General features: G+C 41.4%; 1 protein-coding gene across 4 annotated transcripts; it reads left to right on the top strand.

Moving 5' to 3' along the window:
- The first annotated feature begins 29 nt into the window (after window positions 1-29).
- fech (ferrochelatase) lies at window positions 30-24,525 on the top strand. Of its 4 annotated transcripts, none has more exons than XM_083794048.1 (12): window positions 30-257; window positions 3,773-3,866; window positions 6,286-6,405; window positions 7,874-8,019; window positions 13,070-13,204; window positions 13,360-13,466; window positions 14,870-14,968; window positions 16,051-16,158; window positions 17,836-18,000; window positions 19,639-19,698; window positions 22,354-23,400; window positions 23,644-24,525. In XM_083794048.1, the coding sequence occupies exons 1-11, from the start codon at window positions 191-193 to the stop codon at window positions 22,486-22,488; spliced, it is 1,236 nt and encodes a 411-aa protein (XP_083650174.1). In that variant the 5' UTR covers window positions 30-190; the 3' UTR covers window positions 22,489-23,400; window positions 23,644-24,525. The 4 variants fall into 4 exon arrangements, with proteins under 4 accessions (XP_083650174.1, XP_083650173.1, XP_083650172.1 ...); XM_083794047.1 differs by having other exon boundaries at window positions 7,871-8,019; window positions 22,354-22,515; window positions 24,416-24,525; XM_083794046.1 differs by having other exon boundaries at window positions 7,871-8,019.
- Window positions 24,526-26,348: the final 1,823 nt, after the last annotated feature.

Genomic DNA, 26,348 nt, shown 5'->3' with positions numbered 1-26,348 from the left:
AACCACTCCCATTACAATAACCCCAACAGCAGAGCCTCAGCCACCATGGGAGAGACACACACACATTCAGTGACAGACTGACAGTCGTGTGTTGGTTGAAGGAATTTAGTGACATTTTACTGTCATTCCCCGAAAGCCGTTTCAACAAAACCTCCTTTTGCTTTTGATGTTGCGTCTTATTTGACCCTAAATGTATCTGGAGAGGAGGATGTGCAGCAGTATGGCGGTCCTGGGCCAAGCCACTCGACTTATTTTGTGTAAGTCTACTCTCTACAACACTATGACATGCCATACTTTAATCGTAAATAGCCGATAATCGTCGCAAATCGCCGATGTACAAGCTCACAAGCGTTGTGAGCTTGTAGGTCTACCATTTTCATCTCTATTGATGATTGATCACTAACCTTTTAACTGTAAACATGCACGTGCCTACTGGACGTTTATATGTAGCCAAACGTTACATAAAACTGGGGTATTCTTTATTAACCTCCTCTACTTATTTGGCTACATGTGTCGTCAGCTTGAAGGAAATGTGTTTTTGTTTAAATCGTTTAAAGAGAGCACAAGATACACACGTTTTAGGTTGTGCTTTGGCCCGTTACAGGTTACACATTACACAATTTCACATTTCTCCACTTGCATAATTATCACAACGGGGCCACCCAGCGGCGGCGTGGGAGTACTGCAGGCCAAAATAACGCCTGATTGATTGATTTTCTTTTTTAATAATTTTAAAAAGCAATAGACTTTACCATTAAGTGATATATTTGATTTATTTTAGCTGTGTTGATGCTGTAAACCCCACCACCCTCAAAAACCCACATTGCCCACATATGAATATACTGTACACATCTATGCTAAATAGAAATTCAAATCATCAAATAGTAAATACATATATAGAAAAAGGGAATATGTGAACAGTATAGAAAAATATAGGGCGGGGGTGACCAGATGTCCCTCTTTGCGTGGGACAGTCCCTCATTTCCAAGACTTTTCAGGCGTCCCACAAATTGAGATCCTGTCCCACATTGTGACTGGCAGGCAATATTGCATCAGTGTTCAAATGCCCTAATAGTTAGTCCCCGGCCCTAATAGTTGGCCTTCTGTTGTTTGTAAAGCTCTCTCATTGTCTCTTCCTGCAATATGTGTTTTTAAGCCTGTTACAATAGCATAAAAATAAAGCATGATTTTAAAACAAAATGTGAGACACCAAAGGAGTTTATAAGTGATAGCCAATATATAGGCCTATGGCCGGATATGACATCTAGGCATTTAATAGCAACTCAAGCAGTAAGTTGCTAACCCCCGTCCCCCCATCCCACTTGTCCCACACAAGCGATACTTGTCCCTCAAATGATCAGTTTGGATCTGGTCACCCTAGGCGGAGCACATTCACTTTTTTGCAGTCTCCAGTAAATGTGGCTGTTGGTAGGGTGTTCCACATTTTAGTGGCATAGGAGCAAACTTTATTTAACCCCTTGTTTGAGACGAATCTGGGTTGCACATGTTTGTTGAACTCTTCTGGTGTTGTGATCGTGGACTTTGTTGACATTAAGGGAGTATTTAGACAGGTACATGCGTAGCTTAGTGGTGTAGCGAATGTTGTAGACCAGACCCATTGCAAGTTGCTGAACTCTGTCGTCAACCCTAAACCATTCCAACCTATCGAAATGAGCAGGGGTGAGGTAGTTTTGGGATGTCTGGAGCCTTGTTTTTAGGGCCTTTGAGATTCTCTGGTAGTAGGTACCATGAGACGCATGCATATTTAGTTGAATAAACTAATAAACTATGAGGGCTCCTGTTAGGGTCTTCAAATTATTTTTGCTGACCAGTGAGGAGATCCTATACAGGAATCTTGTTCTTTGGTTGACCCTTTTGATTGCATTGGTAGCCATTTTATCACAGGAAAGGATGGAGCCTAAGTAGATAATATCGTCTTTTCTTGTGATAATATTGCCCCCCACTTTAACTGAGAAGCCGTCGGCCTTGTTGAGATTACTATTCGATCCAAAGAGAATTGAAACAAAGTGTAGTGAGAGTTTGTTATCAGCGAGCCAGGGGCAGATTTCCTTTTCAACCTGCAATTTGTACCTGGTTCTTATTATGTTATATTATTATAATTGTGGTACATAAAACAGCCTAGATATCCTAAACACTTTACATTACAAGTTTCCTTTAATGTTCTCTCTACAATTTACAATTTAGGCATTTAGCAGATGCTCTTAATCTAGAGCGATTTACAGTAAACTAGACACAATTGTGCATGTCTAAAAAAAGGAGGGGTGCAACAATTATAGCACATTTCAACAACAAAGGCACTTCAATGTGCTTTACACAGAACATCAAGCAATTATAACGGTACATCAGGATGCATACAATAAATGAATACATTCTAAGTGTATGTAATGCAAACCCTAGGGTTTCTAACCTCACCCGGCATCTATGGAAAGAACGAGTGTATTATGTATGTGCATATGTGTTTCTGTTGTGCAAATCAACATGATAATTTAATGCTAATCAAATAAAACAAAATATGTAAAATGTAATAGATACAGTTAAAGGGCAGAAGAGAAAAGAAAAGAGAAAAATAGAAAAAGTAACTCAATCAACGTCAGTGGCAAACAGAAAAGGAGGAAAGGCCGGTCTTTGTAAACCAAAAATCCTAATAAACAACAAAAAAGGACTGTCTTTAGTTGTGTTTGGACTTTTAAAATAAATAAGAGTGGCATCAGATATGCAGTTTTCTGGGAGTTTGTTCCAGATATGTGGTGCATAAAACCTAAATGCTGCTTCCCCACGTTTGATTTTGGTTGTCGGGACAGTCAGAAAGCAGACCTTCACCTTTCCCAGATGATCTGAGAGGTCTGGATGGTTCAGGATATCATACAAGATCAGAAATGTATTTTGACGCTATTATAGACCACCAGTAGTATTTTGAAATCAATTATTTGGATTTAATATATACATTCAGAGGACTTCTCTGAATGTTTAGTGACGTGCTTCTGGAATTGTGTCCTCAGAGAAGCTATGCTGTTGCCATGCAACACTGGTCTTTTTCTCTGTAAAAGTAGCTTACATATTGGTGGTTGCGTTTATTTTATTTTTGGGGGGCTTTTTTCTAAAGTGTAGTTGCTTATTCCTTATTTTAGGCTTGCTGGGTTCTCAAATATGTTCATGTCATGGTTGGACGGGCCCCCATATAATGTATTTGAACCTAACCCCCATCTGAAACTATTTTGTTGCCAGGGAGGCCCGTACCAGATTGTGTTGATAAAATGTTTAAAAAAGAAATCTAAATCTTCTACATTTTATTTCAAGATATTTTGATTATACTAGCCGATCTAAAAGCTCACAACATGTTGCATCGTGACGCATTGCGAGCTGAGCTGACAGGGCAAACCACAAAACGGATCACAAAGTCAGTATAAGATGGGTGAAAACGTTTCTCTAAGACCTCGTGCACACCTACTCCGTAGCTGATTTTACACTTGGTTGCATTACCGATCTACAAGTTGTGAGCTTGTAGATCTGCTATTTTCAGAGATTTTCAACACCTGAGCGCAACCAAACAAGTCAGTCTAGTTTTTATTTGTCGATGAAAAGGTCAGTATATTTACTCTTAGTTTTAGTCACCAATCGCCATAGCTATAGTTTTTATTTATGTAGTTGTCATCAGTGAACAGACAGACAACTTTCGTCATAGTTTTAGTCAACGAAATCAACACTGATACACCATGTCTCTTAATGTGTTATCCGTATATCTCCTCTCCAGTCGGCAGGACCAGGAGCAGTCTGTGTAGACGACAGTCCACAGCAGCAGCTGCTGCCTTAGTCCAGCCGGCTGCTCCCGAAGCACAGGAAAACAGGTATGTATTCTTCACATGCATGCACAGCCACACATGCACATGTGCAATTGTGCATACACACGCACGTATACGCATGGACACAAACACGCACACTCAGAAGAGGAGCTCCAAAAAAACAGAGGTATTATCAAACTCCCAAGAGATTGACTGACCTTGGTACATTTTTTATTTTTTGTTCAAAGTTTCTTTATTAACATTATTCAAATCACATATGGGTCAAATAAAAACAAAATACCATGCAAAAAGGAGTATGTTAAACCCTCCCACCCCACAAAGTTCCCGCTGCGAATGAGTCACCACCCTGGTTGACCTTGGAGCAGTTTGACGTAAGCAATACATTCATTACGGCAGTTATTAAACTGAATAACAGCCGCTGTGTCCGATATGTGTGCCAATGTGATCATGCCAATTAACAGCAGTCAATAGTGTTGGCAGTGCGTGTTCGTCATACTCATTTAAAGACGAGACACATTTGGCAAGTGTTGGCAACATTTGTCAAGGGCATATTATGCAATGAAGTGGATGTTACATTTACTTCTAGTCTCGGAGCATTTGCCATGTCAAACAACTTCACTTGGAACAGGCCACAGCTTTTTAGACAAGTTGGTATTCTTCCCCAAGATGGATCAGGCCCTCTCCTTCTGTCCAACCCTGAGAGCATGCAGACCCCTGTCCTTCTGGCAAAGTCAGGAAAGACTCAAAATTGTAATCCACTATGAGTCTGTTTGATTGATAAGACATTCCCAACATTCCAGTTGTACTGAATCATAAACTTCTGTTCTGTTATGTGGAAGTCTCCCTCAGCTTTCCTACTGTCTGTCTCTCCTACACTGTCTGTCTCTCTGTGTTCCTACTGTCTGTCTCTCCTACACTGTCTGTCTCTCTGCGTTCCTACTGTCTGTCTCTCCTACACTGTCTGTCTCTCAGAGTTCCTACTGTCTGTCTCTCCTACACTGTCTGTCTCTCAGTGTTTCTGCTGTCTATCTCTCCTACACTCTGTCATCTATTTTTGAGGGGTGCCAACCACCTCCATTAAGTGACTTTGTGTGCATATCTGTATGTATGAGTGTGTTTGGCTGTATGTATGAGCACCACCCGTTGACATTAAGTGAGCCAGTCTGTAGGTCTGTATGTATGTATGAGCATGACCCATTCACCCCTGCTACAATTACAATTTAGGCATTTAGCAGACGCTCTTAATCCAGAGCGATTTACATTAAGCAAGAACAAAAAGCATGGGAATACATCACATAAAAGCATTTATCATGAAACGTGCGTAAGCTAAGAAAGTAACAGTGGAATATCTATATAATGAAACTATACATATATACTACTATGCTATACATATGTACTATGGTGTGCTATGACTATATACAATGCAATTATAGTGCTGTCTACATAACATGCTATAAGTCTGTATCAAAAGTCTGCAGAACTGCAGATCCATCTGACCAGCTGCATTTCTCAGCCAGAGTTCTTTCATTTGAGTTATCTGTGGTTTCAAATTCAAAGCCTGCGATGAGATGGCAAATTCTTCCAGAAATGTGGGATGTTAGTGAGTTGATCTTTCAGTGAGCCAGTTTCAGTTTATTTTGTATTTATAGTGCAACATCACCCCAAGGGGTCTCTGTGCACTTCACAACAATACAAAGCTAAAAACAGCTAAAAATACAATAGCACAATAACAAGCATAATCGGATGCGTCAATACACATGGCATAAGTACCATGCGATACACGGTTAAAGATAGGTAAAAATGCGTTCAGAATATCCATTAATATAGCATAGGGTTTTAAAACCACAGGGCAAAGCACTGTGAATATAGTGATATCAGTGAAACTAGGGGGAACCATAATGCAGAGAAAAGATGGGTTTTTAAGTCTAGATTTAAAAATGTCTAGTGAGTTGGCATCTCTAACTGTTTGTGGGAGACAGGGGACACGATGTGTGAATGCTCTGCCCCAAACCATTATTTTATTGTGGTGTGAGTTTTCCAGAATTTTGGGAGCGTATAGAGGTCGTGGGGGGATGTATGCTATTATTAAGCTGGACATGTAAGTTTCATTGCCTCCATATCAAGCAGAATGCAATTGTTTGACATAGGGCTGCAACTGATTATTTACTTATCATTCTTATGTCATTTAAAAAAAACTCTTTGCGCTTTACATAGATTGTGCATTACATTCACCCACACAATCATATACCGATGGGGGTGGAAACCATGCAAGGCACCAACCTGCACATCAGGTGCAATTAGGGGTTCAGTGTCTTGCTCAAGGACACTTCAACACTAACTCTGGGGGAGCCCGAGTTCGAACTGGGAACCTCACGGTTTTACCACCCTGCTGTTATATCGGCCACTCTACCTCTGAGCCACTGAGAAACTAAGTGTTGGTGTAATCACTGTTGTGTGTCTGTAGGAGACCCAAGACAGGCATTCTGATGCTGAACATGGGAGGACCAGAGAAGCTGGAAGACGTCCATGACTTCCTGCTTCGACTCTTCTTGGACACAGACCTGATGAAGCTTCCTGTGCAGAAGTATGTGAACACACACACACACACACACACTAACAACTGGGGAAGGCCATTTGCAAGGTGTCCACATCTTTTTGACTCGTGTCTTGTTTCGTAATAACTGTCTTTTCTGTCTCTATTGAATTTGACATCTTCTGTGTGCTGCTGAACAATGCTATTGTAATGTTCGATCTGCGTTGTGTTGTGGTTTAATGAGGTTCCAGACCACTTATCTCTCTCTGTTGACAGTTTATTCTGGTAAAATACACAGAAGTATCTGGTCAGTCACTTCTTTTAGTGTTACATACCCAAGCCTCAGCACGTCTTGGGCGTATCTCATTTTAGACTGGCCAACAATCCATAAACATACAACACAATAACGTTGTGTGCTGAGGAACACATCTTACCTTGGGCATTGTAAGGGCCAAATGAGTACCAAGGTCAAGCACATTCCTGTAACCTTGGGGTGGCGCTGTTGTTTACTTAAGTATCAAGTTCACGGGTATGGTGAGAGGGAGGATTGACCCGGAAGGGGCAAATGGTTTCGACCGCAGGTATGCTATCACTGTCAAATGCTGTGTGGAGAAATGCTTGTCAGAGAATATCCATTGTTTGTGTCTATACTGATTATTGTTTCATTTTGAAATCGCAGATACTGATGCAGTACTAACTGCTTGGCAATAAATGTGTCAAAGGCAAGAAGAGCTGCCTGCCTGTGTGTTTATTATCGCATTGTGGGGCTGACACACAGAACAATCAGTATGGCATTTAAACAGCGCGTCAACCAGGTTCAACTACGGGATCAACTCCTCGAGAGCTATGACGGGGCTCTCACAGGCATATATCTCCTTTTAGACTGGCACTGCTCTAACGTGGGCACCAGTGTTACTCAATGAGGTGCCGCCCACTAACTATAACCAATAAGAAATGCCCTTACTGAAGGAGCAAGTGGAACCCACTAAACTCTGTTACATTATGATGAGGATAATAAATAATTATGACCATTTTCAACTTGGGAGACTCCAGTCAACTAAGTATAGGCTTTAACTCATTAAGACCTGAGTCTGATTCTATAAATGCCTCATAAACAGTTTTTTGCTAAACGTATGTTGCTATAATATCAGTGGTTCTCAAACATTTTCATGTCAAGGACCCCCAACATTATAGGTATTTACCATTTGGCCACCTTCCCTCATTACAATTTAGGCATTTAGCAGACGCTCTTAATCCAGAGCGATTTACGACAAGCAAGAACAACACATGGTAATACATAAAATAAATAGAAATAGTCATCAAGGATCATAAGCAAGCTAAGAACCCAACATCCGTCTAACAGTAGAATATCTGTACAATGAAACTATGAGTATAAAAATATGTTTGCATTTTTGAATAGCCAAATAGTATAAAATAACGTTATTTGTTTCTTCTGTTAGCTCAAATCTAAAATGACACAGATGCTTTCCCGTTGTCTCTTCCCTGCTGTTGGCAGTAGGCTGGGCCCGCTCATAGCAAGACGACGGACCCCTAAAATCCAGGAGCAGTACAGTAGGATTGGAGGAGGGTCTCCTATTAAACACTGGACCTCCATGCAGGGGGAAGGCATGGTCAAACTGCTGGACCACATGTGCCCCGAAACAGGTAAGACACTCCACCAGAGAAACAGGACAGACACTCCACCAGAGAAACAGGTAAGACACTCCACCAGAGAAACAGGACAGACACTCCACCAGAGAAACAGGTAAGACACTCCACCAGAGAAACAGGACAGACACTCCACCAGAGAAACAGGTAAGACACTCCACCAGAGAAACAGGACAGACACTCCACCAGAGAAACAGGACAGACACTCCACCAGAGAAACAGGTAAGACACTCCACCAGAGAAACAGGACAGACACTCCACCAGAGAAACAGGACAGACACTCCACCAGAGAAACAGGACAGACACTCCACCAGAGAAACAGGTAAGACACTCCACCAGAGAAACAGGACAGACACTCCACCAGAGAAACAGGTAAGACACTCCACCAGAGAAACAGGACAGACACTCCACCAGAGAAACAGGTAAGACGCTCCACCAGAGAAACAGGACAGACACTCCACCAGAGAAACAGGTAAGACACTCCACCAGAGAAACAGGTAAGACGCTCCACCAGAGAAACAGGACAGACACTCCACCAGAGAAACAGGTAAGACACTCCACCAGAGAAACAGGTAAGACGCTCCACCAGAGAAACAGGACAGACACTCCACCAGAGAAACAGGTAAGACACTCCACCAGAGAAACAGGGCAGACACTCCACCAGAGAAACAGGACAGACACTCCACCAGAGAAACAGGACAGACACTCCACCAGAGAAACAGGACAGACACTCCACCAGAGAAACAGGACAGACACTCCACCAGAGAAACAGGACAGACACTCCACCAGAGAAACAGGACAGACACTCCACCAGAGAAACAGGACAGACACTCCACCAGAGAAACAGGACAGACACTCCACCAGAGAAACAGGACAGACACTCCACCAGAGAAACAGGACAGACACTCCACCAGAGAAACAGGTAAGACACTCCACCAGAGAAACAGGACAGACACGGCACCAGAGAAACAGGACAGACACGGCACCAGAGAAACAGGTAAGACACTCCACCAGAGAAACAGGACAGACACTCCACCAGAGAAACAGGACAGACACTCCACCAGAGAAACAGGACAGACACTCCACCAGAGAAACAGGACAGACACGGCACCAGACAATAATTTATAGTTGCCATTCATCTGTGGTTATAGAAACAGCTTTGGGGCAGTTAATTTTAAGCTTTTGCAGAGATCTTTTGAGAAAAGTCTCCTCATTGAGTGTTTCATTGATGGCGATAATGTTTTATCGGACGGGAGTCACGGGACTGTGTATTCCATGTATGCTCTAACAGAGCCTCCTTTAGAAACTAGGAAAGCATCTGTCATTTTAGATTTTGACGTTGGCTATTCAAAAACAGCAGATATACATGCTCACAGAAAGTGTGAGAAGTAGGCCTACTAATTTAGAAGGCATTTGTATAATCTTAGTGGGTTAAAGGGCCTCTAAATAAAAAACAAGAAGACACATTATTTTTTTCAGGTGGCTTAGGCCATATCCACTGCTAATGAATAATAGTGAGTGTGGAATACGGTATGCATACCGTTTCATAAATGTTGGCTAGTTTGAGGTTCCTAGACCTCTGACCACTCTTGTTTCCCAGACCACTTAACGCTACCTGACTTCCCCCTCTCAGTGGATTTCATTAATACTGTCTTCAACTGTGAGTCTTTGTGATATACAGTAGTGTTTATAACCCTGTTTCAGTCAATTTTGTTAGTATTGATTCACTGGTATTGCTTTCACTGGAGCTCCCTGTACTATTGTTTTTAAATCGTGAAAATATGTGCAAATCTTTGAATGTATATATTATTTTAAAACAAACATTTTCTTTGCTTCTGGAGGTCCCTCGAACAAAATACTTTTACATTTTAAATACATTTTATAGAAATGGTTTGAGAACCACTACGCAACATACGTTTTTCTGAAAACTATTTAGGATGTTATTTTTAAGAATTGGCCTCAGGTCTTGGGTTAAATGCAGGGCCAGTCATATCTGGAGATGGCATGGAGTGTGCTCACCAGAATGTTTTCCAGTGAATAGTTTGACAAGTGCCAATCTGAGAACCCATCGGGTCCTTTAGCACTCCACTTCTGCTGGTGCATCTTTGTTTACATCTTTGTTTAAACTCTACACGTTGTAAACGGGAGTTGCCGTGAGATTCAGCTGCAGAGCTCTCAATCTGTCTTGAGAGATTAGACAAGTGCTAATGTGATGGATTGTAGCCAATTCACTAAATCCATCAAATTGTTTATACATCAAAATTAACCAGGCTACATCAAAATGCTTAGATAACTAACTGAGATACTGGATGGAAGTTTTTTTTAACCACTTAAGGGCAGTCCATACTCTCTCCGACCATCGAACCTTTCGTCGGAAAGCTCCGGTACAACTACAACATGTCACTCGCAACTTCTGAAACGCATTCCTCCGAATTTTTGTTGTGAAAGCTGCACTCTCAGATGTTGTGACTCTCCGAACTCTACTTCGGTGGTCGGAGAGAGTATGGACTGCCCTTAACACACTTACACTTACTTTTTGTATGCCTTTACCAGAATTCCCCCATTGTTCCCTCTTCTTTTGTGCCTTTACACCAAATCTCTCGACGACAATAAATGATCTGCAATCTGTCTGTTGTAGATCTGCTATTTCTGTTTCTCAGAAAACTGCTAGGATTTGGAAGACATTTGTAGAATCGGCCTCAGGTCTTAATGTTCAAACTGTTTTAACCCACACCTTCCAGCGGATCAGAAACGAATATTTATCCAGACCAGTGTGTGTGTGTGTGTGTGTGTGAGCAGCTGATAGTGACATGGAGGAGTGTCTCACAACACGCCCTCGATACATGTCGCTGATAACACCAATGCGCCCTTATCAACCAAGACCAAACTCAACAAACACCTTTGTCTGGGTCCTTGCATCATTTTCGGCCACTGTGACTCAGCCATTTCCATAGTAAACCTCTCCATCAAACAGGGACAGGTCCCCCAAGATTTTAAACTGGCCAAAGTAACCCCCCTGTACAAAAAAGGGAGTAATTTAGAACCTGGCAACTACCGCCCTATTTTCTATTCTAAGCTCCATATCGAAAGTGATGGAAAAAATTGTCTATGAACAGGTTGAAAAGTATCTTGCCACTAATAAATTGATGTACCAGTTCCAATCTGGTTTCAGAACATCCCACCCCACTGACATATGCCTCCTCTATTTGAGCGACCACATCAAACACGAGGTGGATGCTGGAAAATACTGCGGCATGGTCATGCTGGACCTCCAAAAGGCTTTTGACACCGTGAACCACTCCATACTGGTTAACAAGCTTAACAGTTTGACTGTTTTACACGCTTAACCCGCATTTTAATCAACCCCCCTTCACTGCCGAGATTGTTGTATTACCTTTAGAGCATACGCTGAATTATTTGGGCTTTTAATCCGCGAAAATCGAGCGAAAAAAGCTTCCCCCGTTTGTTATGAACGATCGCACCACCCGCCATCTTGGTACACCCGGAAGACGCAGCACAGGACCCTCCTCCATGAGGCGTTGAACCCCATTAATTTGCATTGGCCTCAATTTCCCAGAAGCCCTAGCAGCCCACAGCATGTGACGATTTCCGGTTTCGTCATCAAAACAAATGCATCTACTCTCTTTCTCCGCGGCGAAGACGGATTTTCTTTTTATTTATTACATTACGGCGGATTAAACACATAAAACAAAAGGCGGTATTAGCGGGGTTGGCAGCGACATTAACCTGGAGTAATCCATTCCCGGCACGGAAACTGATTTATCTATTGGTTTTGAATTGATAGCACATCAGTGAGCTGGATGCAATCCTACCTGGAGGGGGGAGAACAGATGGTGGAGGTGAACGGAACACTGTCCATCCCCCCCCTCCCAGTGAGTTGTGACGTTCCACAAGGAAGCATACTAGGGCCTTTACTGTTCCTAATATATGTAAACGACATGACATCAGCTTGTGACTGCAACTTGTTCCTGTTCGCAGATGACTCAGCACTGCTGGTCTCGAACAGGAACAAACTGCAGGTTGAAAAGACCCTCAGCTCTGAACTCGGTAGAATCTGCACCTGGCTCGCTGATAACAAACTATCCTTACACCTGGGAAAAACTGAATCCATTCTCTTCGGATCAAATAGTAATCTCAACAAGGCAGATGGCTTCTTGGTTAGAGTGGGTGACAATATTATCACACGAAAAGATGAAATTACCTACCTAGGTTCCATCCTGGAGGCCAATCTTTCCGGTGATAGAATGGCCACCATCGTAATCAAAAAAGTCAATCAAAGAACAAGATTCCAAAAATGTAAAAAACAAAGAGTCGTATTCTCTTTCTGTGAAAACTGCATATGATGTCAAACTCTTTGAATAAAATGTACTTAAAAAAAAAAAAAGAACAAGATTCCTTTACAGGATCTCCTCACTGGTCAACAAAAGCACATTGAAGACCTTAACAGGAGCCCTCGTACAAGGTTTCTTTGACTACGCATGCACCTCTTGGTACCACAGCACCTCAAAGGCCCTTAAAACAAGGCTCCCGACTTCCCAAAACAAACTGGTCAGGCTCCTACTTGGCCTCACCCCCCAAACCCACCTCACCCCTGCCCACTTTCACAGACTGGGATGGCTTAGGGTCGACGACGGAGTACAGCATCTTGCAATGGGTCTGGTCCACAAGATTCGATACACCACCAAGATACCCATGTATCTGTCTAGATACTTCCTTAATGTAAACGAAGTCCACACCCACAAAACCATGTACAACCCAGATTCGGCACAAACAAGGGACTAAGTTATTTTCGCTCCTATGCCACCAAAATGTGGAACGCCCTACCAACAGTCATTAAGACATGTGAATCCCTTGACTCCTTCAAAACCGCTCTCAAAGGGCACCTACGGACGGCTGCAATTCAAAACTGGCCCCTGTAAAATCTTTTAAATCAGTAGCAGGCTAGCGGCCACAGAAATACCTCCAGTTCTCCACTGCACTTTTGTCTTATACTTTTGTCTGTCTCTCTCTCTCTCTCTCCTCTCAGCCCCTCATAAGTTTTATATAGGTTTCCGGTACGTTCATCCATTGACAGAAGAAGCCATTGAGAACATGGAGAAAGACGGGATAGAGCGAGCAGTAGCCTTCTCACAGTACCCCCAGTACAGCTGCTCCACTACAGGTCATTAATGTCAATTAATTCAAATGTTTCCAAAAAAATCACAACTCTTTATCAATTTAAAACAATTACGACATTTTTCAAAAGCATTTCATGAATATAATAAAAGATAAATCTGTAGATTAATAGTTGTTTGTTTTTGTTGTTGTTTTCAACAGGCAGCAGCTTGAACGCCATCTATCGCTACTACAAAAACAGAGGCGACCGGCCAAAGATGCGTTGGAGTGTCATCGACCGTTGGCCCACACACCCCCTACTGATTGAGGTTAGGAAAACACACACACACACACACACACACACACACACACACACACACACACACACACACACACACACACACACACACACACACACACACACACAGTTTAGAGAGAACATTCTGTGATGCTTAAAGAACTCTGTGCATGCCCCTTGTTCCTGTCATGGCAATAATGGCGGTAATGCCGGTAAAGTACAATGTCCACAGTCATAACGTCTAACAAAATAAATGCACTCATCAACAATTGATCAGTACTGTAGTGACTTAGTTAATTTAATAATAACTAAGGATGGTAGTCATGGTAACTGCCTAGCCTTGCGACTGTTATTTATAGCCCAGAACAGCCATGTTTACTTTTTGGTTTGCACTAAATCAGTTACTTTATTTATGTACGGGTGGCGATCCCTTTCAGGTATTTTTATTTTTTTTACTTTGTTTTTATTTCAAAAACTTTCTTTCCACCAAAGAATGAAGAGAAATCAAACATAAATATGAATCCCTTTAGGTCTAATAGGTAATATAGACAACTACAACTGCAGTATACAAACAAATTTGCCAGCCCATTCCCTTTCAGTTTCTAATGCATCACGTCTTCAAATATATACAAATATTGAACAGAGAGAAGATCAAGCGCTGCGTGGGCTGCAGTTATCAATAACTGAAAACAGGTGCTAATTGGAGAGGGTTCAATAGTAGGTAAACATATTTAAGTTCCTTCCCTTGTAGTAGTGGGCTGACATCCAAGTGTGAAAAGGCAAAACCTTTTGCCTAGCTAAGCCATAACAACAATGAAGGCTTTTTAATGCTCAACTGAGCGGAGTACCTTCGAATTTCTTTGAAGTTCGACTTTTTTCCCCATACATGGATGTCAGCTCACTACTACAAGGGAAGGGACTTATGTTTACCTAATATAAAAACATTGGTTGATGTAAAAACATTCAGACATGTATGTAAAAAACTAAAAACGTGTCCCAAAAACAAACGCATACGTGTGACCTAATGTATGCGACAAAAGTAATAGATCTACAAGCTAACATGCCAGTGCACCGTGATATGTTCTTAGCTTAGTTGTAGAACTGTTATTTTTGTCAAATGACAACTTTGCTCGAGTCTTTCTGGGCCAGGGGGTGTTGATAGGACACATGTTTAAGAGCCTCATTATTAGTGTGGTTAAGGCTGTAGGCAACACACTAGGTCAGAGAAGTTTGTCAACCTGTTTTTTGGGGGCTCGCGACCACAATTGCACTTAACCAGAATTGCATCTTAGTAGTTGCACCATTGCTATGGGCCTTGAAATGTGGTAAGATGCTTTGGTAAAGTTATGGAAATTTTTTGAAAATTCATTGTTAATCATTTGTGGGAACCCTGTTTTGTAGAACATGTATACATTGAATATATTGTATATTTAGTGTTTTGCAGAACATATCCGTAATGAGCTGCTGAAGTTCCCAGAGGACAAGAGAGATGAGGTGGTCATTCTGTTCTCTGCACATTCATTACCCATGTCTGTAAGTAACATCAACTATATATATTCATTACCCATGTCTGTAAGTAACATCAACTATATATATTCATTACCCATGTCTGTAAGTAACATCAACTATATATATTCATTACCCATGTCTGTAAGTAACATCAACTATATATATTCATTACCCATGTCTGTAAGTAACATCAACTATATATATTCATTACCCATGTCTGTAAGTAACATCAACTATATATATTCATTACCCATGTCTGTAAGTAACATCAACTATATATATTCATTACCCATGTCTGTAAGTAACATCAACTATATATATTCATTACCCATGTCTGTAAGTAACATCAACTATATATATTCATTACCCATGTCTGTAAGTAACATCAACTATATATATTCATTACCCATGTCTGTAAGTAACATCAACTATATATATTCATTACCCATGTCTGTAAGTAACATCAACTATATATATTCATTACCCATGTCTGTAAGTAACATCAACTATATATATTCATTACCCATGTCTGTAAGTAACATCAACTATATATATGCATTACCCATGTCTGTAAGTAACAGAAGAAACTAGAAATAAATGCTACTGCTGATCAATACCGGTTTACAACCTGACCCAGTAGAAAAACTAAAACCTTTATTTTTATGCTATTTTATTTCTTTATTTTATTAATTTTATTCTGTATTTCTCTTTAAGGCCGATTCTAAAAACGCCTTCTAAAGCCTGACTTAAGTTTTCTGAAAAACTTCAAATATTTATATAGCAGCATAATTTTTTTGTAATTTTTGAATACTGTACATACGTACTGTACAGAACCCAAAAATGGGTTCCCGGCCTGAGGGGGTAAAACACTAAAAGGGGTTCCCGCCCAGAATGGGTTAAATGCATTGTATATGCTCTTAAATGCACTTTTGGTGCCTTATGTAAAGCACTTTGACTTACCTTTGTGAATGTTCTTTACACATAAAGTTGCTTTGTCTTAGTACTACAACAGCTACACTAACAGATGTTTGAGTAGCCTTTTCGTGTTTAAACATAAAAAAGGTGTCCTTGTGCTACTGTACTCACTGTGCATGTGTTTACTATAGGTGGTGAACAGAGGAGACCCCTACCCTCAGGAAGTAGGAGCTACGGTACAGAGAGTGATGGAAAGACTAGGACACTGCAACCCCTACCGCCTGGTCTGGCAGTCTAAGGTAAGACTTCTCTCTATCTATGACACACACACACACACACACACACACACACCATGTTAACCATGTTGATCAAGTTATAAGTTGTCACACTCTACCATCTAGTGGTTGTTGATAGACATGGCACCTCTCGAAAATCTACCACTGAAAGGATTAACTGTCCTACCTCAATAACAAATGACATAGGAGCACTCATGCCATGGAGAAAATAAGTACTTGGTATATTATATAAGATTTACAGTGATGTACAGTAAGTATATTATCTAGTAATAATAAACATCAGTCAATGGGCCCAGTTTGACATGCATTAGTCTACGGACCGTTCTGCAGCTGTTCTGTTCTGTTCTGTTCTGTGCAGCTGTTCACGCGCATGCACATACGTGCGTGTGCGTGTGCGTGACGTTCCGTGGTACCAGTAAAAAAAATCACCATGACACCACTGCAAACCCATAAGGGTCCATTTGGTTCCAAATAGGGATGTCCCCCAATCCGATTCCGATCATTTGATTTTGAGACATGCCGATACCGATTTTTCCCGATCTGATCTATATATTTTATACAACACTTATGTGTTATATGACTACTTTTATTAGAACTATAGAAGGACTGTCATTGTGGATTTTAAATTTTTTCATGTCATATGAAACCAGGGAATCATAGCAAAAATAATGATCTATTGTTTAATTAGACTGAGTGAACTACAGCTTATGGAACAGAAGTAAAAGTTAAAACTCTTGTAGAGAAAGCAGTGCTTTGGCTATCATTCAGAGATAGATAGTAGGCCTACTACAGGACATTATCATATCATGCATAGTGGAGGTTGCATTACTTTGTTTTCATCATGGGTCTATTTCACACCTCTGTGACTGTCTTTTTTGCATGATCTTTGAGACCAAGGGCTGTATTTTGCGTGGCTGGAGGCGTGGTCAATGCTCTTTGGCCACTCAGAATAGCCAAATGGCATTGATCACACCTCCAGGTCTTTAGTTTACTCAAGTTAGGGAATAAGACCTGGTACTTAAGACACACAAAATACAGCCCCAAGTGTTTGCCACTGCTGGAACTATAGTGCCCCAGGAGGACAAACATCAAGCATATACATTTTTCACAAAATATCATTGTTTATACATCTTTCTTTGAGATTTACATTAGACACAAGCCTATTTAGACACACTATTTTATTGAAATAAAAAAGAGAATCTCCGATTTATTGATCCCGATCATTTGAAAATGACATGATCGCCTCCGATTTCCGATCACCCGATTTGATCAGGACATCCCTAGTTCCAAACTATGATTTAGCTGGGGACCCCCTAGACCGGACCCCACTTTGGGAACCACTGCTGTGCACTGCATGAGGAAGTGTTTGAAGCTCTTTTAATTAAATGAGTACCGGTAGTCATTGACTATTCTACATCAGCCCCTGGGTCTGAAAAATATAAAATAAAATGACTTGATACTGTAATAATTGTGATAATACACAAATAATACATACAATGCATCATTCTGGGCAGGACCTTTCGTTGTTGTGTGTGTGTGTGTGGGGGTGGTGCTTTGTTTTACTTCACATCACCAAAAGGGGGCAGTGCTCTCCTTCTGCCGGTGTAGCACACTGCAGGCTGTTCTGCAGAACAGAGTTGAATCTCCTCTTGTCTCCCGCCCCCTGCCTCGGTCCTCCAGGTGGGCCCACTGCCGTGGCTTGGACCACAGACAGACGCTGTCATCAAGGGCCTGTGTGAGCGTGGGAAGAAGAACCTGCTGCTGGTGCCCATCGCCTTCACGTCCGACCACATCGAGACGCTGCACGAACTGGACATAGAATACAGCCAGGTGCTGGGGGAAGAGGTGAGGGGTCAGCCTGCGTGCATGCGTGCATGCGTGTGTGACACCACAAGCTAGTGGCCTATCAATAGCTGGCATGACAAAGAGCAGAGCCAACCAACGTGTCAAATTCTGCTCTGTTTCGGCTGTTATAGGTAGTTTGTCTGTGTGGAGGAGAAGATGCCGCGGCCATTGCCCACCCGTTCACTTTGCATTGCTCCTCAGTTTCCTAGAAGCCCCGACAACCCTGTGTGACTGATTTTTTTTTCCCGGTCACGTAATCCAAACGTGTTGCGTGTCCTACTGTGTCCGCTGGAAACCATGTATCTCTATCAAACAATTAAACAATGAAAACAAAAGACGGGAATGTGGTGATTAAGTTGGGAATGTCCTGATCCGCAGTCAAACTGTTGGATGATTTCCTTTTTGTCTAATTTTAGTTGACTAAATATAAAGTTGATTTGGTTGACTAAAATGTATGACTTGGTTGCATGCTGAAAAGTGCTTTCTCGTCTAGAGGGGCGGGCAGGCACGCATGGAGCAAATAGGATAAATATTGGTTCACTGATCAGAGCCCCACCCCCCTGCCGCCCTCCGCCCCTCCCCTCCCTGGTAGAAGACAGCGGAAGAAACTGATGTCACTATATTGAGAGCAACGCCCCTCTGCACTGTAGTTCACTCCCACTACTAGACCAGGAAATGTCTCACGTTACGAACGAAAATAAAAGCCTGGGTACCGAGGCTATGCTGAAAATAGCCGATCTACAAGCTCACTTGTAGATCTGATAGGTCTGCTATTTTTAGCAACCAAACATAAAATTTGTGTTTGTGTTTTAGTTCAAGAGATATAGTAGAACTCCACTAGTCCCTCCCTAACATTTTAGTCTAGTTTTTATTTGTTGACAATTGTCATATTTATAAAGTCATAGTTTTTAGATGGTTTTTATTTAGCGTTCCTCAGTGAAAATAGGTAGTCGACAGACATTTTTAGTCTACGAAATCAACACTGCAGCTGCATCGGCTCCAGTCCAGTGCCCTGTCTGTCCGTCTGTCACTCTGTCTGTCTGTCACTCTCTGTCTGTCTGTCTGTTCGTCCTTCCGTGTGTCAGACAGTCTGAGGGCACAGGTGGGGTGACCACAGAATCAGATCAATTATGCTGGTGCCTAGCCAGTACACACACACACACACACACACACACACATATGCACGCACGCACAGTGTCTACTCCACTTCCCTAGCTCTATCCACTCATGTGTATCAGTGGTCGTATGTAGAACCTGTATGTAGACAGTAGAACTATCCATTATACCTGTCAGAGAGTCCGCTCAAACTCCTGCCAAGGACTTAATTAACTTCTTTTTTATCAAGACCGAATAACAGTCCCCCCCCTCCCCGCTTTACAAAATATAAATTCAAACATTTGTACAAATGTTCACGCATCTTTAAATAATAGCAGATCTACAAGCTCATAGCGTGGCACGAAGTGAAGTGAGCTTGTATAACGGCTATTTTTATATAGCCAAAGTTTAAAATAATGCACACCAGGAACCTTACACTGTAGTGTTCAATTTAAACTCTTATGCTTCTAGTTTGAAGTGGATAATAGTGATAATCTTTATTAATACAAATGTAATCTCTTTAATCTCTCTTTTTCTTTTCAGTGTGGGGTGGAAAATATTCGGAGAGCAGAGTCACTGAACGGGGACCCTCTCTTCATGAGGGTATGATGACGCACGCACGCACGCACGCACGCACGCACGCACGCACACACACACACACACACACACACACACACACACACACACACACACACACACACACACACACACACACACACCACTAGGAGTCACTATTGCAGCATCATGAACATGGCCAGTTGTATTCGTTAGAGCAGTGGTTAGTGTCAATTTGGGGGTCCTTGACATGAAAAACTTTGTCCCATTCCTGGGACATGTGAGAATGGTCCAGTGAAAGAAAATTTCAACCGAACACCTGCCTGTAGAAAAAAACAGGGATGTGGGCAGGGTAACAAACCTTGTTTGTTTTGTGTACCCATACCTGACAAAGACCTGTTGTGGTTGCACTTCAAATAAATTACCCTGGGAGCTGTAAAACGGTGTCCTTTTCCCTGTACGTATCTTTTTGTTCAGCACCTGCTGCGTACTTCCTTTTGAATTCTATTCCCAGGGAAACAAACCTACCTTCTATGATGTCACTGAGCATCATGAAGGTACTGAAAGACCCACCCAGTCCCATCTCAGACATCAGCAACATTATGAAAATTACAAAAATATAATTTTCTGTGTGAAAATCACCCGTGTTTAGTGTTCTAGGGTTCCTTTTTTTTTTTCAAATAATTGGACATGCAAGGTTTCCGCTGGCCAATGATTTTGTTCTAGTAGCCTGTGTTCAGCACTGCACCAGAATTACAAGTGTGTGTGTTCACTTTTTCATTGGATATTTATTTCATCCATAACACATTGAAAAGCAGCCTGGCATGGCCAGACTACTATCACTGTGTAGATATTAGTCTGCAATCTCTGTGGAACCTGCATTTCCAAGGGGCGGGAAAAAAAGAACACCCGCTTCGAATGTTATCACTTATCAACCGATAATCACCAGTAGGTTAATTATCACTCGAATGCTATTGAGCCAGCAGGCTCGCCTGGAGCCTACTGCATGTATGCTTGCTGCAATTAGGAAACGGTTAAGGTTAGTAATCGTCGGACAACGTGTTTCCACGTTTCCTATTCGCAGCCCGTAGGCTCCAGGCGAGCCTGATGGCTCGATTGCATTCGAGTGATGATACTAAGTAACATACTAGTGATTTTAGCGAATATCTACGTTGTAATGAAATTGAGTTGATGTGGGTTTTCTTTTAAGGCTAACTGTTGTATAATCACAATATTACACCCAAGGGTCGGCGAGTTCCGTAAGCAGCGCAGAACTGCATTAATAACGCTAAAGCTCACCCTCTCGTGTAATATTGCGTAAATAAAATACTTGTTCAATCTTCCGGAAAACCCTATGACAGAGGTCCATCCACCCTTCTCTACCTCCATTCCTCTCCGTCCCTCCATCCTTCTCTACCTCCTCTTGTCTCTATCCATCCCTCCATCCTGCTGTACCTCCACTCCACTCTTCTCTCTCCATCCATTCAGCCATCTTTCTCTCTATTTTCAACCCTGAAACCTCTCCCACCACCGGTCTGCTTCTTCACAGTCAGTAACTGTGTGTGTGTGTGTGTGTGTGTGTGTGTGTGTGTGTGTGTGTGTGTGTGTGTGTGTGTGTGTGTGTGTGTGTGTGTGTGTGTGTGTGTGTGTGTGTGTGTGTGTGTGTGTGTGTGTGTGTGTGTGTGTGTGTGTGTGTGTGTGTGTGTGTGTGTGTGTGTGTACACATGTAGTTTATTAAAGGAAGGTTCCAGATCAATGGAAATCTTTGAGCTGACTACAGTAGAACTGAACTGCTTGGCCCACTGGCTGGTCAAAGTGTGTGTGTGTGTGCCTGCCTGTGTGCGTGCGTGCAAATCAATATGGTGGGGATGATTAGTTGGTAGTTACTGAGGGATTGTTTCCTGGTGAGGTTTGAGCTTCTGTTGTCTCTGTGAAACTCATCAATCTACAGCTGTCGGCAACACTCTTGACACCATTGCTGATTATTACACACATTACTACAGTATTACTACTGTTAATCTAATACTGTTACCCTGTTACTGATTACACACATTCCTGTTACTCTATTACTGATTACTAGTACTACCGTTGCACTATTTCTATAGGTTTCTGGCTCTTGGCTATGGTATTGGTTAAATTAAAGAATATTTGAAGTGGTCAAACTAGCATTATACATTGGATTGGTTGAAGTAGCCGTGCTTAAACGAGTACGATGGGCCACATAGTCAAAACATAAAAATCAGCTGTGCTGATGTCCCATAGCGGAGTCGACTGGGTTGCTATGCTAGCGATTTTCTTGGAATATTAAGTTGACGTAAAAAAAAAAAACTGTTGTTTAATCGCAATATTACACTCAAGGGTCGGCAAGTTCCGACCCTTGACAGTAAAGCACACCCTCTTATGTAATATTGCTTAAATATATAAAGTCATTGTCTTTTTTTAATTGACCAATGGGCTGTCTGGAGATGTGTCCACTCTGTGGGGGAGGAAGGGTGACAGGGGTCATTTTGTATGCTTAAGCTTAAATTCATATTTATTAAATGTTACAAATAAATAAATAAAAACCCAACAGAGATGATTTGAATCGAATATTTAGGAAAAGTCATGGAAGGGGAACCTTCTGAGAGCTTCACGGGTCAGAAAGACCTCACAGACACTGAAGTGTTAATCCATCATCATGAGTCTTTGTTGTGGTCCCTGCAGGCGCTGGCAGACCTGGTCCAGACACACCTGGCCGCCAACGAGCCGTGCTCTCGCCAGCTGACGCTGCGCTGCCCGCTGTGCACCAACCCCACCTGTGGAGCTGCCAAGGCCTTCTTCGCCAACCAGAAACTCTAACGCACTAGGTCTTCTCACACTTTCAAGGTTAAAAAAAGTTTAAAAAAAAATAGCAGATGTACAAATAAAATAAAGAAATGGCAGGGATGCTTTCTAGGTTTAAACCTTTTTATAAATTTCAAGGACCCTCCATAACTTTTGAGAGCGTGCAAATGGAACCTAAATGGACCTGTGTTGGTTCCATTTGTACCTTCTCAGAGTTACAGACCTTTTCCTCCTCAAGCAACACAGAGGGTCCCTGGTCCCCACTTTGAGAACCACTGCTCTAATAATATACATTACACACACACCCAAACACTTTTACACATTCAAGCTCATGCATATACAGCCGTGCTGTATATGCCGAGCCATGCTTTCATGATCATTCTTTATGTAGATGGCAGATATGTGTAGACGACAAAACATTTGCTCCGTGTTTTTCTCCCTCTGCCTTCACTTTTGACATACCCTGCTTAATCCAGAGTGGTAATTTAACACTCAGAGTTAACCACAAAAAAACAGTAGTTCTCAACCGCTTTCATGTCGGGATTAAAATTGTATTTTTCTGCGGACCCCCGTTTGAAAATATGCTGCACCCCCGCATTGAGAAGCACTGGGATTTTGCAGTGCACTGTACCCTGCTTAGTGGTGGAGTGAATCATAGATCCATTTTGGCTGAGGAAGGCCGGAGGCTGGAAAGCATCTTGTCATGTGCTGTTTGAGAGTGTTATAAATGACCTGCTGCGTCGCCGCCAAGTGGAATCCCATTCTTCCCGTCTGCTTTAACTGTACAATCTGTACATCGACTTACACACCTCTTACCGGCTCTGGGCTGAATTGCAAATAGGGTTGCAACTATCGATTATTTCCTTAGAGATTATTCTGTAGATTACTTGGAAGCAGCATTTATTTTTCTTCTAATAATCTTTAAAGGTATATTCAGTGATTTCACTCAAAAAACCATAGGTTTCGTTTTTGGCTGGGACCTAAGCCTTTCATCCAATCAGGATAGAGAGCCAAAAACGAAACCTAAGGTTTTTTGACCCCCAGGGGTTAACTGGGGACAGGGAGGAACTCCTTATATGGTCAGCACACTCTATAGTAGAGAGGATTATCACAAAAAAAAAAAGAAAGTGATATTTGAATTAATTGAAATCACTGAATATACCTTTAAAGAAATGTATATACAGTATATTTTAGCAAACCGATTAACGACGTATGCCCTATTTCATACAATGGTGTCGTGGAAACATTTTGAAAATAGCAAATCTATAAGCTCACAATGCGTCGATGACTACGAGCTTCTACATCTGCTATTTTCACTATTTTTGCACAACAGATTTTCACATATTTGGCCAAAATTGGGATTGATTATTTTATTAAATTATATTTTCTTTAAGTTTTTTTTCATTGATTAAATCAATTTGTTTGGTTAAAGGTAGGGTACGTTTTCTTTGGTTAAATAAGTGTTAAATAGCTCTATATTGTGATAGTACTCATTGCTATAGAGTTGGTTCAGTAACATGTCTCCATGTCTCCAGCTTTTTATTAAACAGAACATCATTTTCAGGTCGGGATACCAAATATTCAGGATGGAGAACGCAGTCAGGATACAGATTAAACAAGTGGAATTTTAAGTAATGACTCAAATAAATGAGCAGACAAATTTGGATCTGGAACAATTGAGCTGATAAATGGCTACTTTCTCCTGATTGGCTGACATTTTGCCATATACCTGAACATTTATTTTCTGTTTACTAAATAGCTGGAGAGACAGGGATACCGCTGTTATTGAACAGACACTCTATCAAGTATCAATGATTACTATCAGAATATAGTGATTTAAACTTTTAACAAAAAAAAAAAAAATGTTTTAACCAAAAAAATATCACTGACACTTACCCTACTTAAACCCCACCCCTTTCTTCTTTCTTTCATGTATGGTCAGATGGCCAGCCCAGTGTCGTGTAGCCATGGCCTTCATCCCTGGTCCTATGTCGACCCACCCCTCCATTAGGACAAGAATATTTTAACAAACAAACAAAGATTTCACAATTTCATCAAAGCTACAGGGGAAAAAAATGCACTATTTATTATATTTGTTCAGTTTTCGTTTTTCTACACCCTTGCTTACATTCCTTTATGCTCTGCCTGTGTAAGCATGCATAGGAAACCCTGTTTGCACTTTGCATAGTCAACACTGCTTAATTAACACAGACACAGAATTAAGGGAAGCAGTGAACTTTCAACTTCATCATTCATAGCATTAGCCCTCTGGACGTTAAATAATTCCTGCCCCACATCTTGTAACCGTGCCATAAGCCGTTGTCTTTACAACTAAACAGCTGAATGTCTGTTCTCCTCTCTGGATGAGTGCCAGGGTTTGCTTTCTGAGCTGTCTCCTTTTGTTTAGAAATCAAACCCGCGGCACCACTTCCTTTGTTTTTAAATGGCTTCAGCTGGTGATTTCACTGGAATTTGGTTAAAGTATATTAAGCAGTTGGCGTTAAGATGTAAGATAAGTTGGATTGGCTAGTGTGGCTGAACACATTGATAGCTTCTGCAACATTAACTGCCACAAATTCAGTTGTTGGTTACAAATACACATGAGACAAAATGAACAATGTGAAATAGTGTAGTTTGCTAAATCAGGTAATCTGGGTTGCTTTTTGAAACTTCATCTTGTGCTGAAACAAGCTTAAAGGTATATTCAGTGATTTCAATCAAAAAACCTTAGGTTTCGTTTTTGGCTGGGACCTAAGCCTTTCATCCAATCAGGTTAGAGAGCCAAAAACGAAACCTAAGGTTTTTTGACCCCCAGGGGTTAACTGGGTACAGGGAGGAACTCCTTATATGGTCAGCACACTCTATAGTAGAGAATATTATCACAACAAAACAAAAAAATAAGTGATATTTGAATTAAGGGAAATCACTGAATATACCTTTAAATCACCCCATCTGTGGCTAAAATCTGTTCATAATATGTATACGTATATCATCTCTGTCAAGTGGACAGCACTGGACACCTCATATTTCCTGATATTTTCAAATAAAAAAATCGCAAGAGTAGCAGATGTACAAGCTCTCTGTTACCATTGATGTTTTTGTGATGCTGTAGTATGGTCAAAAAGAGCGCTAATTTATGAAGGAGAAATATGGAGATAAGAGCCTGGCAGGCGTGACCGCAACGATATACCATATGGTGGCCACAGACATAATAACTAACTGTAAAGGCAAAGTTTCAATGCCCACAGCAGTGGTCAACCACGCGTGCCTCTGAGCAAGGCAGCCCTTCCTGCTTAAACACTGTGGCTGTGTGGATGGTGAATCCTTGAAATGGAACGATGAAATGAAAATAGCACATCTACGAGCTCGCAACGTGTCACGTGCTGAGATCGGTGAGCCAATAGGATCCACTGTCTGTTTTCGACCGGCACCCGCCCCTCTAGACCAGGAAGCACACAGGCTGGGCCAGGCTACTATCATATCATTGGAGTTGTCCCATTGATAATGAATGGGTTGGGCTGACTTTTTGTACAGGGTTTGGGATTTATAAATGCCTACATTTCCAAACAAGGAGACATTTCCACGTCCTCTTAACTGACTATACCCTCTACACACAGAAAAATCATTGGTTCCATTTGTTCTCTATTCGGACTGAAATGAACACTAAGGACTCCAATATGTAAACATAACATTGTTTTCTAATTTATTTTTTAACCAGCTTTTCTCTGTACTAAGTTTTGGGTTTGTCATGTATGTTTTAGTTTTTTTTAAGTGCTTTGATGAAGTGCTTTGTGTGTACATATAACCATAAAGACATGCTACCACTGTGTTACAGCTTAGCATAATTATTACTTTTTTTGAGAATGTATTTATTT

This window comes from Protomyctophum parallelum (assembly GCF_964188405.1).
Source record: "Protomyctophum parallelum genome assembly, chromosome: 21".
Classification (NCBI taxonomy): Eukaryota; Metazoa; Chordata; class Actinopteri; order Myctophiformes; family Myctophidae; genus Protomyctophum; species Protomyctophum parallelum.
The sequence above is the reverse complement of the archived record's forward strand: the minus strand, read 5'-3'. Positions and strand labels throughout refer to the sequence as shown.